Source organism: Phoca vitulina, unplaced genomic scaffold, assembly GCF_004348235.1.
Source record: "Phoca vitulina isolate PV1807 unplaced genomic scaffold, GSC_HSeal_1.0 scaffold1, whole genome shotgun sequence".
NCBI classification, from domain to species: Eukaryota; Metazoa; Chordata; class Mammalia; order Carnivora; family Phocidae; genus Phoca; species Phoca vitulina.
The window spans coordinates 3,604,752-3,619,567 of NW_022589704.1; the positions used below are offsets into that span (position 1 = coordinate 3,604,752).

General features: G+C 52.2%; 1 protein-coding gene across 10 annotated transcripts in view; it reads right to left on the reverse strand.

The window, feature by feature from the left end:
* The window catches only part of LRRFIP1 (LRR binding FLII interacting protein 1), a 142,339-nt gene that overhangs the window by 22,171 nt on the left and 105,352 nt on the right, over positions 1–14,816 (reverse strand). For 7 of the 10 annotated variants that reach the window (XM_032393109.1, XM_032392821.1, XM_032392673.1 and 4 more), the window contains 4 exons: positions 11,642–11,719; positions 4,041–4,076; positions 3,517–3,639; positions 47–217 (listed from right to left, as the gene is read on the reverse strand). In XM_032393109.1, the coding sequence (XP_032249000.1) occupies positions 47–217; positions 3,517–3,639; positions 4,041–4,076; positions 11,642–11,719 (408 nt within the window). The remainder of the gene's footprint in view (positions 1–46; positions 218–3,516; positions 3,640–4,040; positions 4,077–11,641; positions 11,720–14,816) is intronic. The other 3 variants (XM_032393187.1, XM_032393034.1, XM_032392958.1) reach the window with 1 other exon arrangement.

Sequence of the window (14,816 nt, forward strand, 5' to 3'; positions counted from 1 at the left end):
CTCTCCCCCCCCCCCCCCCACCGTTCTCTCTCACGCTGGCGCTTACTTTGTTTTTCTCATCGTACTGCCGCCTGGACTCAGCCAGCTGCTCTTCGAGCTCCAGCAACATGTCCTTTAGGGTATCGACCTGGTACAGGAAGTTCGTCTTTTCATTGTCCAGCTGAGCATTGGAAACCATAGCCTTCTTATACTTCTCTTCAACTTCTGCTAGTGAGTCCTGCAGAAACCGCGTCAGGTTTTTGAAATTGTATAAGAGAACAAAAACAGAGATTAGCTCAGTGGTCTTTGAAGAAAATAAAAAATAAAAAACAAAACCCCCCAAAACTAGCCCTATTTTTAGACTTTATTTCTTAGGGCAAATGGATCAGGATAAGAAACACACGATAATTTCAAATGCACAGAAATTCCCCCCTTTCAATGGGGTCAAGTCGGTTATTAACCACTCAGAATATTAGTTATTAACTTAGAAAGTTAGTTCTTAATTGTGTCTGGGAGGAAGACGGCTTCCATGGCCATCAGCACGAGGGAGACACGTGACGGGGAGGCTCTGGGCCGGAGCCCGTGACCTGACCGCGGGACTCAGTGGCGCCCGTCGTGGCGGCTTGGGCCGTTCAACAGGTTTTGGCAGTAGTCCCTCAGGAAATGTGACCAGAACCCTGGCGAGAGCCAGGCGTGTCGGCTGAGAGAACGTGACACCTGCCACTAACTGCCGGCTGCCCCTGTCTGGGCTTGTGAACCAGGAGAGGATTAGGTGGAATTTTAAGTTTCGACCTACAGGACGACTCAACAAGCTACGCACGTCTCCCTGGGTCTGTCTGGGAAGGACAGAGGGCATTCCTTTGGAAGGACAGCCCCGGGGAGAGAGGCCTGCAGAGGAAACACGGCCCTCCCGCGGCTCACACTCTCGCTGGCCAGGCAACGGAGGGGAGCAGCAAGTTCGTCCCCAAGCACAGATCAGGGGAAGGGGACCCCAGAACAGGGAGGGTGAATCCCCGGGGGTGGGAACCACCCGAAGCTAAAGAGAGGTGGGCACCGTGTGGTCAGGGCCTCTGAGGCGGCCCCACGGAGTTCCGCACTACGCTCGTCTGCACTTGCGAACCAGGGTGGCAATTTTAGGTGGGACCCGTGGCTCCTGGGCTGGTTCGGTGACCCCCCTCTCACCACACATTCAAAGTCAACCATAACTTCCCCCTCTCTTCAAGGAGAGGTGACAAGCATGCCGGGGATTAATTCGTCATTTTAAAACCAACATGGCCTCTGGTTGGTGCCCCTGTGATAGAAAACTCAGACTATCCTGGGGGTCCTTTCTGGGAACCTGAAGAAGAAGTAACAGGCTTGCCATCTATTGCTAGATCCACAGAGAACAAGGTCCTCAACTACCCACCTCACCACCGAGGGATACGGCAACTAAATTTCCTGGTTGGCACACGGCAGTGATAACGCATTCTTACAGTAGTGTCTATTTGCTCAAATAAATCCGAGAGGGTGCACGTTCGGACGCTGCTTCAATTAGTGAAACTTTATAACATGCAAGCAAGTACTCTGGGTGTTTCAGAAGCGTGGCAATAAGGACAGCCTTCCCGGTACACATCCAACGCTTTGAGAAGCAAATTAAGTGAAGCATTATTTGTATGGAGCGACTACGGACAGTGAAGAAAAACCCCCAAACCCTTCTGCAAGCATACGGTGCACTTCTGTGGGAAGTGAGAAGAAACCTGGGTGTGGGCCGGGTGAGGAGGGTGAGTCAGAAACATGCATCAGGAAGTGTGTTAGTAACTGTTTCTACTGAGGGTTACAGGGCTCAGGTCTCGGTTCAAAAGCTGCACTGGGGAGACCACTCAGGGCACAAAGCCATGCCCGCGTTCCTGCCACCTCGAATTCTGTAGTCTGGAGGCTCTTGAGAGCAAGCATGCAGTCTATGTGTCTTCTTTAGGTTTTCTGAAGTTAAACTGGGTTAATACCATCAGCCCACACTTCCGTAAACTGGTACCTTCATCTCTTTCAACCCCTGCATGTATTTGCCTTCTACGTCCTGAATCTGGTCCTTTAACTCATTCAGTTCCTAGGAATTGGCAAAGAGGCAAATGACATCGGGGGGAGAAAAGTGAGCACGACCACAAAGAAAGAGAAGCCGTCCCCTAAATCTTTTCTACTTCTGGGTCGTTTCCCTCATTTGGGGAGTCTGGGCAGTGATTTTCTTTTCTTCTCTTTTTTTTTAAGTGTTGAAGAAAAATAAAATGAATTTCAAAATCACAAAGCTTAAAACTGAGGTCTATCTCATATGATATTGTCACAAAATTTTACAAAATGCAGGTCTATATCATTATATTTTTGCACAATTTTATAAAACAGACGAAGGAGGTTCCAAAAGTGGAACAGGTTCTTTTACTCATATTTGATAGTTAAAACTCAGGCTCTTTGGGTTGCTACCCAGTGCTAGATAGAGGAAAATACTAAAGGTGGGACTCAGCCGAGCTCCGTCCCTGCATTTACAGAGCTTCGCGTCTCTGCTCCGCACTCCTGGGGCCCGGTGTCTGGTCTGAGCTAGACTCTCAATACACGCTCGCTGAGCGAATGAATGGTGCTCTCAAGACTACGAGCAGAGACGAATCAGGATTGCAGCAAACTGCACTTGGATGTAGCAAAGGAATGGGCAAAGAGCCGCTGGAGGCCCAGGGAGGGTGCACGGACGTTTTAGGAAGAGCGGCCCACAAAAACTATCCTTACAAAGCACAGGACTCTGAAGGCACTCTTAGGGAACCTACATCCCTTCTCTGACCTCCCTGGCAGGCGGTCATCGAGCTTCAGATACCACCTGCAGCGGGTTCCCTTTTCACCAGTTTTAATTAATAGAAAATTCTTCCCTCAACGAAGCCAAATCCCATCCTTGACGTTTCCCCCTCGGGCCTTGGCTCTGCTCTCCAGAGGACAGCCAGTCCCTTGAGGTTCCTAATTACTTTTCCGGACAGTCCTGCCTTTGTCTCTTACATGCTGAGTGGCCCCCATCGAGTGGTGAGCATGGAGCACAGAATGATGCTTACATTCCAGTGGGAGGAGAAAAAAAATCACTAAAACACAACGATGATCTGTTCGAGGCATAGTGTGCATACTACAGATAGAAAGGAGGGGCATATTCTAGGCAGGGGCGGGGGGACACTCAAAGGGCAGGGGGGTGTTGTTGGGAGCAGTGAGTAATCTGGTGTCCAGAAAAATGGAGACTATTTCAGAAAAATGGAGACCACCTGTCTGTGCACACCAGGGAAGGAGCTGAGCACCGCAGGATGTGTCCGAGAGCCCGGGGAGCGCGGAGGGCACGGGTCTGCCCAGCCGGGGTGGGTGGGCAGGTGCAGCTTCCTACGGGAGACTCGTATCTGAGCTGGTGTTGGTGTGACTAGAACATGTAGACATGGGGGAGACTGGACCCAGAAGAAAGATCCGGAACTTTACAAACTTATGCTCGAAGACTGATTTTCCTAAGAGGCTCCTCTAGGTCACAAGGTAGGTAGGCAGCCTTACCTTGATTTCCCTAATGGACGCCTCCGTGTCAACAGAGATGGAGGTGTCCCCACTTCCCCTCCGAGAGGTCCCGCCCAGGGAGGCCAGGGCGGCTGCAGACAGGCCGGGCAGGCTACGCGAGCCCTGCAAAGCCACAAGGAACGAATGTGATTTCAGGCAAAACCAGAGCCCCCTGCAAGTCTACTGTATCTTGTCAAATCTCCAGGGGCTTATGGAAAGCAATAAAGAGAGGTTCACTTTGAGGGGCCTCATGGAGGCCTGGGAATTAGTCGGGGTCAACCTGATGCTCATGCCTAGGCCCACGGTGAACGCCTCTGCTCTTCGCGGGCTTTAACACCCACGCTGGAAGTGGCTCCGGGGGACCCCCTGAAGGACGTGGTGCCACACGCACGCCCTGTTCCCTCAAGGGTGAGCATCTTCATTCAAGATTAACCAACGTATTCTCTTGTCAGTTTCGTCCATACACGTTGGGCCCCTCGCGGTTTATCAACAACACAACATAAAGGCTTCCAGAGATTCCTTACCTTCTCGGTGAAATCTTTTTCTGGTCTCTCTTCAACCTGTGGAGGAAAATGGACAAATACGAAATAGTTAAGAGCATTAAATGGATAATACGGGTTTAGAGGGTAAGATGGTAACAGGACATTAGCTTCCTTTGTAATTTAAAAACCGCTTTGCCAACGAGACCCGTGGATCCGCTTCTGCCAGGCCGTGCCGGGCACGGTGGTGCTCGCAGGCAGCTCACGGTGCCACCGTGAACTTCACTGGGTGGGTTTTCAACGTTCATAATTTCCATGGGAACACGACGTCTGAACGACATACACACTGACCGCAGGAAGATCCTAATCAGGGATTTGTGAATGAACCGAATCGGCACAGGTTTCCTTCACAGCTTCCCACAGCCCTGCGTGTTGGTCCTGACGGGGGGGGGGGGGGGCGGGGGACGATGACAAGCTCCAAGCCTGTTCCCCCCGCTGTTACTATGGTTACAGCCGGAGAGCAGGACCAGGCCTCTTGCTGCCTGGGTCTCTAAGGCAAGAGGAAGCAGTGGAGCCCATTGCAACTTCTCCTACTTCTCCTGAATAATGGAGCCGAAGTGAAGATTCTGGTTTAACCATCTTGGGATTGATGCCCAGAAGTGGGGAGCTGGCAGGGGGGTGAAGGCACAGGAGAATCTGCCAGGTGAAAAGTGAGACCCCAGAATCTGGCTTTTCACGTGTCTCTGAGGTTGCTCTGTCCCTTCTTCAGGCAGGACTCTCGGGAGACCCAGAGCAGCCTGTGGGCCGTAGCTTTGCCCCCAAGGGAGACCCTGCACCTTGAAGGGGTCTGGGGGCCAACAGGCTGAGGCTGACAATGGTGCCATGTCTTTCTTTGCTGAGCATCCCACAAAGGCCAACTTTTTCTTTTTTCTGCACATTGAGGGCTCCGTTCCATAAGCCCATTGGGAAGGTCACAGAGGGTGAGAAAACCCCACGCCCACTTGTCTCCAAACCCTCTGGGGGAAGCTGACAACTAGCACGTCTCCGATCCTCTTTCCTGTAGCTCAGATGTTCTTAACTCTGACCTCCAGGGAGCCGACTGCAGACCCCAGCTCTGCCTCAGTAGACCCGGTGGGCAGCCGGGGTTCGGCAGGTACCCTCGCACATTCAACCACAGACAGTCTGAACTCAGGTCGAGGAATCCCGACAGAGCTGGCTGGGAGGACATGGCAGAGTGGCTCCCAGACACGAAAAACAGCCCACCACGAAGCTGGGCTAGGGAGAGCATGAGGATGTGGGGCTAAGCACTGGTCGGGACACCGCAAAGTTCTGTGAAGACCAACACTCCCTGTCTTGTACCCACCCTGGCCCCACAGTGGGCTGGATGCTCAAGGCCTCACCATCCTGTCCCCCACTAACAGCTACCTTCTCTCCTCCAAACCCATCACACCTTCACCTTTCTCTTCGAGGGCAGGACACCTAAGGCAAATAGTAAAACGAGACCACAAAGTGTAAGAGCAGATCAGCCAACCAAGTGGCTCAAATGAAATTCCCACAGAATACTTGATTAATCCAAAAGAAGGTACTTTTCAAAACCAGCTCCTAGCTCAGCCAAGCTCAAGGGTCTCCTACTCAACAGGTCCAAGTTCAGCCCCGGGGTCTCATTCCCAAAGCCACCCCATCCGGTCTCCCCGACAAGGCCCATACTTGGGTCTTCAGCAAGAACCCCCTATTTTCATCTTACTGGTCTCCTTACTGTCCTAAGAGAAGAAAGGAGAGCGAAGAGGCCATATCCCTCAGGCTGGTGGGATGGATCCAAGAACAGACTGGCCTCACTCCCAGTTTGTTAAATAAGCCCTGGGGGGGCTTTGGATGCCAGTCCTGCCCCGCCCAGAGGACTCTCCTTTCCGCTTGCCGCGGCTGGCCATCCTGAGAGCCCATGCCAGCCCGTGCGTCTCCCGCGAGTTTCCCAGGCCATCTCAGCCTGCGTGTGCCCTTTTCCACTGCTTGATGTGGACCAGTGACAGCCCACTAAGGAGAGCTCACTCCAACCGTGTGTCACGCCTCCTGCCATTTGTTGGCATGCGTATTTGGTGTGTGTAAAAACACACCCCTAGAATTACTATTCTTTCTAGACGTGCATGCCACACCAGCCTGAGCAGACGCTCTGGGGGGCGGAGGTGGCCTTCGGTCAAGATGGTTCTATCTCCTCGTCCCTGGCAGAGCCCCAGAGAGCCCTGGGCCAATGTTCTTACTGTGATGATTCCAGCACTTCAAGTATGGTTCTTCTCTCCACTCGGGAATGAAAATATTCCTGAAAACTTCAAATCACTGAGGAAAAGCTGACTATATAGCAACTGGTCTGCAGGGGAATCAATGTATTAAGTCTCCTGGGCCCGAGGCCCTCACTCCCTAGAATCGGTTAGTTTGCAGAGCACGTATTCATGAGATGAAAAGAAGGAAGGTAATGTAACTACTGGTCAAATACGAAGAGCCAGAGTCACTGACTCCCAGTTACCGCCGAGAAGCTGGCTGCTCCTTGCCTCTGTGGGTTACACAGAATCTTTCCAAATGCTGGGCAGCAGCAGGTAAATATTCTGTATACAAATGAAAGTCCAGAAATCCACCTACAGAGATATCTGTGCCCGTAAAAGAAGGACCCCACGTTTTTTCAGTATTTCTTGTGATAAAGAAGAGGAAGAATACAGACCAGACCAAAAAACATTGATTCGGGGGGGGGGGGGGGCGGTCCTTTAACACTGCTGTGTTCTGCCTTGTTTCCCTCGATACCATCAACGTAAATATTACTTCTGTAATTTGCAAAACATCAAATAAGGAAGAAAAAAACCTAAAGCCACAGCTAGCTCTTTAGTTTTCAAAAAAAAAGTTTAAAAATAGTTTTAAAATGCCTTTGCTCAGAAATACATAATGGACTCAGAATGGGAAAATTTAGGCTGTGTTTTTAAGTAGAGACCACGCAGGGAAAAAAATGAAACTCTCGAGAGTTATAGCCAATCTCTGCTTAACCGCTGTTTCCAATCTCTTGTGTACACATTAGGGTAAGTGCCCTTAGTCCGTTTCTGAACGACAAAGGATACGTGTGCTCACAGGCGTTTCTGAACTCGCAAGGACGAGGAGCACCGCCCGCGGACAGCGACCCCGCAGCAAGGAGCTGCCGCAGTCCCCTGAGCTGCCACTAGATGGCAGCCTGTATAAAGCGGGGCGGGCTGGCCAGGAGCTGTCCCCACTCTTCACCTTCCCCTGAGCAAAGGGACAGATAAGGAACCCAGGTGGTGCGTTTAATTTTGACAGAAAGCACGCCACTTTACCTCTGAAAATAATAACAGAAAGAAACAGAATCAAAAAACATTCCAAACACTGTCCTAGTCGCTGCATGACATGGTGTGGGGGACGCCATGGTGCAGACACGGGGCAGAGCAGGACCCAGGGGATGCCGGCAGGTGCACCCCCTGCAGGCCACCGAGGCCCATACCTGCGCGGGGCCTGGGCCGAGCCGCGGGGCCTCCACGAACACCGGCGTCCTGGTCCACGCCAGGGCAACGGGGCCCCACACCCCGCAGGCCTTCACTTTGTCACTCCCCCGCACCAGCAATTCTAAACCTTTGAGGTTGGCGTGAAAACTTCACAGTAGCAGATTTATGACACGTGTGTGTACCAGCATTTTACAATCACAACCGAGTGTCCACAAAGACAGTTTTTAAAATCAACTAGAAATAGTCACTTCTAAACAATCTCTGTTGAATTTTAGATTACGGCAACTCTTCCTCTCAAAAACAGGTGATCCAAGTAGCGCATTAAGTATTTTATTAATTCCAAACTTCCGACATCGTGTCTATACGAGCATGCTACTCAGCCTCACTTCAACATCGCGTCTGCTGAGGCCTACAGTTCCTGGGCTTCCCTATCACCAGCCGGCCTGCCTACCTGTCCAGAGACACAACACGTGAGCATGGCTGGACCCTAGCAGAGGGGCCAGGCACAAAGGAACTATTCCTCACGGTGTCCCCAACCTCCCACTGGGCAGCCCCAGGCCCCGGATGCAAAATGGGACCAGAGGAGCTGTGTCCGCACACGGTCCCTCTCAACAAACAAACTGACAATAGTGAACGCTGCTCAGAAAACACCCATTTTAAGGACAATCTTCCTTCAGATATAAATAGTAGTCAAGTCTTCCATTGGCGTGGAAATTTCAGGTTTTCATCCAATAATATTGACGTTCTCCTGAATGACTTACGCTTGGACTCCTGGATTCATACCGCATGACCTGTGTTTCCACCTGCTGCCCCTGCCTCTTCATACAACAGAAAACGTGGGTCACTACGGTCTTTTGTTTCTCTAGCTAAACGGGCTGGAGGTTCCAGTTTGTCACTCATGTTTTCTCTAAATACACACAGGAACATGAATCTGGGCTCCGCTCAGGACACCTCTGATGGATGTGTCAGGAACACAGCAGCCTCTGTGGATGCCTGGCAGGATTCTGGGGCCCGGACGACACAGGGGTGTGGGTGTCACCAGGCGAGGCCCTCTGTGTGAGTGTGCTCAGGCCAAGACCACCAAACCTCCCGATTCCAACTCTCAGAGCTTCCTGCATCTCTCCCCAGGAGTTCGTATCATATGCGTGCCCGTTTGCTGCCTGCCTGTCTCCTCCGGTCTATGCATCCCATATCTTGCTCACCACTGCAGCCCTGTGCCTAGAACATTCTAGGTTCTCAATGAACACTGGCTGAAGGAAAGAACCCCACAGCTTCCTCAAGGGGAAGAGCCCAGACTTGTTGGAGAAGAACTTCCAGCTTATCTGCAGAATGGGAACAATGTGACTGAGGTCCTGAGGTGGGGCAGGCATCTGCTGAGACGAATGAGGGCTGGGGGAGGTCTTTGGATGCTGAGGCATCTTTATTTTCTTCAAGTGGGAGGAGCAACCACTTCCTCCATTCTGGTTACGTTTGCTCTTTAAGAGTGCCCTCCCCGCCCCGGGTGCACAGGGCTTTCCTCCACACCCAGCCTTCCAGGGCTGGCCCTTGCCCGAGTCCTACTGCCTTCCCAGGGAGGCTCCTGTCCCCTGTCCACCCTCACACCCCCCTGGATCCACATTCCTGATGAATCAGCAGGCCACGGATCACTCCCCAGGAGCCACGGGAGCCGTCAATGCCCAGATGGGGCGGGAGGATGGCCCGTCCCACACGGCCCGCGAGATGCTGACCTTCGCTCATGAAATGTGCCAACGGTAGGGCGGTCGGCTGACCTTTGTAAATGAGCAGTTGTCTCAGAGAAGAGAAAAAGATGGCTTATGTGTTTGTAGTGAACTGAAAAATCAGCTTGGCCACATGCCTGATGGCGTCACTCACTCAGAGCTCTTCCGCCCACCTTCCCTTTGGAGCTCTTTGGTGTTTCGTGGGCTGTAAACACAGAGAATTAAATGAGGAAGAGCTCTAGGATCAGAGGGGCCCGGCAGCCCCGGTACGCGCTGCTTCTTCCCCTGACGGTACCTGGAAGCCCCGAGGATGGGGGCCTGGGGCCTGGGCGCAGCTGGGGCCAGGCCTCTCCCGGCCGGCCCGCCTTGCTCACCAGGTCCCGGGGGCACGGGCACGTTTCACGCCGCCTCTCTGATTACGGTCACCCATGGAACCGCTTTATGTGGGTACATTTTCCACAAATGTAGAAAGCACAGGACACCGAAATTTGTGTCTGATCTTGGCCACTTCAGTCTAAGCGACTAGATGAAGTCCTCTTATTCTGTGACCTTGTCCTGATGTCTGAAGAGACCCAAAGCAGTGAAATAATCGTGGCATTCATGGCTCCGTGCTTCCCGGGAGCCGCACCAGGAACCGGACCCAGGGGGGCTCGCGATCCTTCGCAGGGCAGGCCACGGCCGCCTTCTGTCAACTGCAGATACTTCTATTACTTCCCAAAACGTGACAGCGTGAGTATCACGCCTAAAGAAGACCGATCTCCATTAAATTTACCGTGGAAAAGTTTTCTTCCCAGTAGCTCCAAGGCTCCCCATGGATGAGTGTAACATGCCGTGCTACCCCAGAGCGTGAAGGACACCGCAAAAAGCAACTTGTCCGATTTAAAAACTGGCGTTATGTGACGCTGAACAATGAGTATCTTCCTGTTCCTGCTGGACTGGTCATCGGTGGAGCAATGAGCCCCCGGGCCCCGTGGGGCCCTGCCACCACACCTTCCTGCACAGCCGGAGTGGTCAGGCCGGGCTCCAGGGGCTCTCATGGCTGTGAGGGCGGGTGGTGGGTGCGTGAAACGTGGAGGAGGCAGGGACCGGTGCTGGTGTTTACAGAGCGGGCAGTCTTCATTTCCACGAAGAACTAGGCTCTCCTGTTCTAATACTGGGCCCCTTGGTCTATCTTTTGTTTCCTCATCCTCCATGTGTAAATGGTGGCGAGGAACACTCCTCCCCATCAGGGAAACGCCAGTGCAGGCCCAGGGATGATGGCTCTGGCCTTGGCCTTGGAGTCAGGGACAACAGAACACGGGCAGTGTGGCCGCTCCACTCAAGAGATACGGGCTCAGCTGCCAGGGATCCGCAGAAGCGGGTCCAGGATCTGCATTTGCGTGAAACATCAAGGCTCGAGAAAGACTATCTAATTTAAAAAACTAGCACATCACCAGCAGCCAACAGGTGAATCTGTACCAGCAGGCGACCTCAGCTTGATGGCCTCTTCTTTCATGCCGAGGAACACTCCCTACATTTCAGGCATCCGCACCTCTAACCCTGGTGCTGTATCACTAAGTTGAGAACCACATTCGAGCTTCTCTGTAATTGGGGACTAGAGCAAGACATCCATTTTGCCGGCTTGGCTTTCTCATAGTTGGGGTTTATCAAGGAGGGCGCCACTGGCCTTTGACGTGGCAATCCTCAGCCACGCGGGGTGGGCATGCGCACCACATAGCCCCAGCTCCTGCCCACTGGACGTTGTGCCAGCCAGCCCACTCCCAGGTGTCCCCCGGCAACTGCCCTGCACACCCTTGTCATTAAAAGAACGTACGGTACCCTCGCACAAAGCATCAGATGAAGAGAAACCGTCTGAAATTGCAAAGACGCTGGGACAAACGTGGACCAAGGACACGGAAAGGCCGGGAACTAGCTGGTGAGAAACAGGAGGGCAGCTCTGTACTCTCCCCGATCCCGAGCAGTGGGAGAGCCAATGGGACAGTGGCAGCGTGGCCCTTCCCGGTGATCCTTGATTTTAAAAACCGTCTGGGTCCAGTAACAGATGACATTACAAACAAAGTTAAAAGCCGATCCTTCCAACTTTTAAGTCATAAAACCCCCACACATCATGTACCTGGCTACATTCCCCCACTGTACGAAGTGTCCCTCCTCCCAGTCAGCCCCAAGTACTAACTTCTTACACGATCCTTTGGACATTTAGCAATGCGATTCTGCTATCACGGAATAGTAGTATTCTAAATTTGGAAGCATTTCTCCCAGTTGCGTTTCTGCTCAGACCTGGAATAAATCACAGAAAAGCCCTCCTACTTTATGCTGCGTTTGGGCCCTTTGGAGACAGAGGGTTCCTTTTGCAGGACAGCGGAGTAAAGAGCATAAGAGCAGGAGGAGGAGGAAGGAACAAAGCGGAAGGTAGCTGGGCAGGAGGGGCACTCACCACTGGGCTGGCCCGCGCCGAGCTGGCTCTGGACGAGGCTCGGGAGCTGGAGTTGAGGTGGCCGCCGTGCTCCGAGGGCTGTCCGTACAGCCGCCGCCGCAGGGACGCAGACAGAAACAAAGGGACAGGGTCAGCAGAGCTACAGTGAGCGCGGAGGTCAGCCGCGCGCCATGCAGAAAGGACAGGGGTGAGCGAGGAGAGTAGGCTCCCCTCGGAAAGGAAGGCTGTGTCGGTCACAGCTGCAAATACATGCCCACTAAGAACAGAAAAAAATTAGTCGTACTATCAGAAGAACACAGGATTCTTGGTTAGTGAGAAGAAAGTAACACAAGGCATCCCGGTCAAGCCGGGAGTGCAGTCACGCCTGGTGGCGGCACAGAAAGCCCCCTCGGCCACGGGGAAATGACAGTTTCCAAGGCCCGGAGCGCCCGGCAGGGTGCTTGGCTTTTCAGCGGTGGGAAAGTTTGCTTCGCTCTTTCCAGGGGAAAACAATGTAAGATCAGGGCTCCTCCAAAGTCAGGCATGGCTTGTTTAAAGTGCCAGGTTACCAGTCGGGTTGCCTGAATAAGGTTTTTTTTTTTATCTGTCTCTCCACCTGCCTGAGCGTTCTTCTAGCAAAAGAAAACACCGTAACTCGCTGATCTGGAAGTGATGCCCTCTTAAACTTTGACTTCTACTTACCTTTGTTCCAGTCCTAGATAGATTTTTGTTTTTGTTTTAATCTTCCTTTCCTCTTGAGTGAGGTGGGCAAGGAGGGGAGGCAGGATTCAAACCCGACTGAGGGCCACAGGCACCCACTAGATTGTGACGTAGCCTCAGGGGGATCGTCCCAGAGTAACAGCGGCCCCTCCATCCAGCCCCCCCGCCCACACACACACTACTGAACACCACGCATCCTGCCAGGCAGGGGCTGACTGTTCTCTCTGCTGCCCGCACCACCCTGCTGGGCCCTGCAGGCATTCTCCCTACCGCAAATTCTAGCAGGCACAGAACTGCAGAGGTGCTCATGACTCCCATCTTAAATACCACCTTTTAGTTTGCACATTTTTCCACCAGAACGTAATCCCCTGAGGGCAGGTCTGTGTCTATCCTCTGCTGAATCCGCAGGGACCAGATGAGGCCTGGCACACAGTGTAACCTCAAGAAATACTTGTTGAATGAACAATTTCAACTTCAGACTATAAATAGCCAGACCCACCCTACCTATTCATCATTCTTCTCATTCCTTTATCCGATTACGATTTACTGTATAGTTACACTTATACGCAACATTGTTTCCGATGCACAGACAAGACACCTGTGCACACGCGGGTAAGACACTCATTGCCACACTCGGCATACACAAGAAATTTACCATGATTACCACTCTCAGCTTTTGCTTTATTATGCAACATAAAAGGAAATACCTAAGGTCACTACTTTAAGGTAGAAGAATTTTGCCTTTGGGTTCACTGACACAAGAGCTAGGACATCTGTCCTCTGGAAAAATCCTACTGTGTTCTCTGTCATTTGCGTTCTGGTTAACCGTGCAGAGACAGGACACGTTGCTGTTAACAGGGCTAACTGCTGGCCCAGGTGTTTATTATGTTATGTTGATCACCATACATTACATCATTAGTTTTTGATGTAGTGTTCCATGATTCATTGTTTGCGTATAACACCCAGTGCTCCATGCAGTACGTGCCCTCCTCAATACCCATCATCGGGCTAACCCATCCCCCCACCCCTCTCCCCTCTAGAACCCTCAGTTTGTTTCTCAGAGTCCATAGTCTCTCATGGTTCGTGTCACCCCCTCCGATTTCCCCCCCTTCATTTTTCCCTTCCTACTATCTTTTTTTTTTTTTTTTAACATATAATGTATTATCTGTTTCAGAGGTACAGGTCTGTGATTCAACAGTCTTGCACAATTCACAGCGCTCACCATAGCCCAGGTGTTCCTAACTCCCTAGTCAAAACTGCTCTCAAATCAACTGCCCGGATCATGCGGGAAGGAGTAAGTTTAGGGTCTGTATCACCCTGGTCCATGTGTCAACTTTGGAACAGCTTGTGTTTGGAAGCCAGCGTGGCTGGTGTGGGGCTGCCATAAATTATAAAGACTGTCCAGGCTCCATCTCTTACTGGCCATGGGACCTCGGAAAAGTTTCTCAGCCTGTCAGCCGGGACACAGAATTGTCAGGACGCTGGCCACATAGAGGTGCTGGGGGTTATGCAGAGAACCCAGGGGGGACTCTCCCCTGCTTTCCTTTTCTGCCACAAGCAATTTGCACGCTCCTGGATCCGATGGCACCGGTGGTGACTGCTCCCCGGCATGTCACACACAGCCACGAGTCCTTCCGACACCATGCACACAGCTTAAGGACGGTGAGGAAGATATAAAATAGAAACGTTTTCAAGCAAAATAGCGATACTTAAAAGAGAGCTAGTCATTTAATCTCTAATCGTTAAACTGTAATGAAGTCATTTAATTGTGAACATACACTGTAGATGAGGCTACCTTCCAGGGGAGGCTAACAGAAGCTGGACGCTCTGGAGATGGGGATGAACCTGCCAGAGTGGGATCAGGACCATCCCGTGCAGGCGTGGGGTCAGCCTGGCCTCAGGTCGAAGCAGAGGGTCCTGTCCAGCTCTGTCTTGGGCTGAAGGATGTCAGGACGGGACCCCCGAGGGGGGTCAGCCTCCGCACTATGGGTGTGCGTATCAGCCAGCGGTCACAGCTGCAGGCTGGAGCAGAGCCTGAGGAAGCTCTCTCCCCAGCCACATTCCCGAACATGGGACACTGGCATCCACTGGGAGGGCGATGTCGGGGCTCGGGGAGATGCCGACGATGGAGCTCAGTGAACGCCCCTCCCATCCCGCCTGCTAATTTGCTGCCAAAGATCTCTTCTGAGGGATTTTACCCCAGGGTTCCATTTGTCCAACTTAATTCAACAAATGCCTACTGAGCTCCTTCTGCATGGGAGCGCAGTGTCAAGTGCAGAAAAAAACTTATTTTTACTCTCTTTGACTTCTTCTGCATGGCTTGATGCCAGGGACATGTGGCCATATTTTAGACATCTGTGCTGTTGGGACAAGAAGATGTTTGACTTCCTTAAGTTCCTGAATGCCACCACTCCCAGGTGGTTCCTACAGAGGCAGAAAGCACAGAAGTAAGAGTGCTCAGCAATGCTCGATAAGA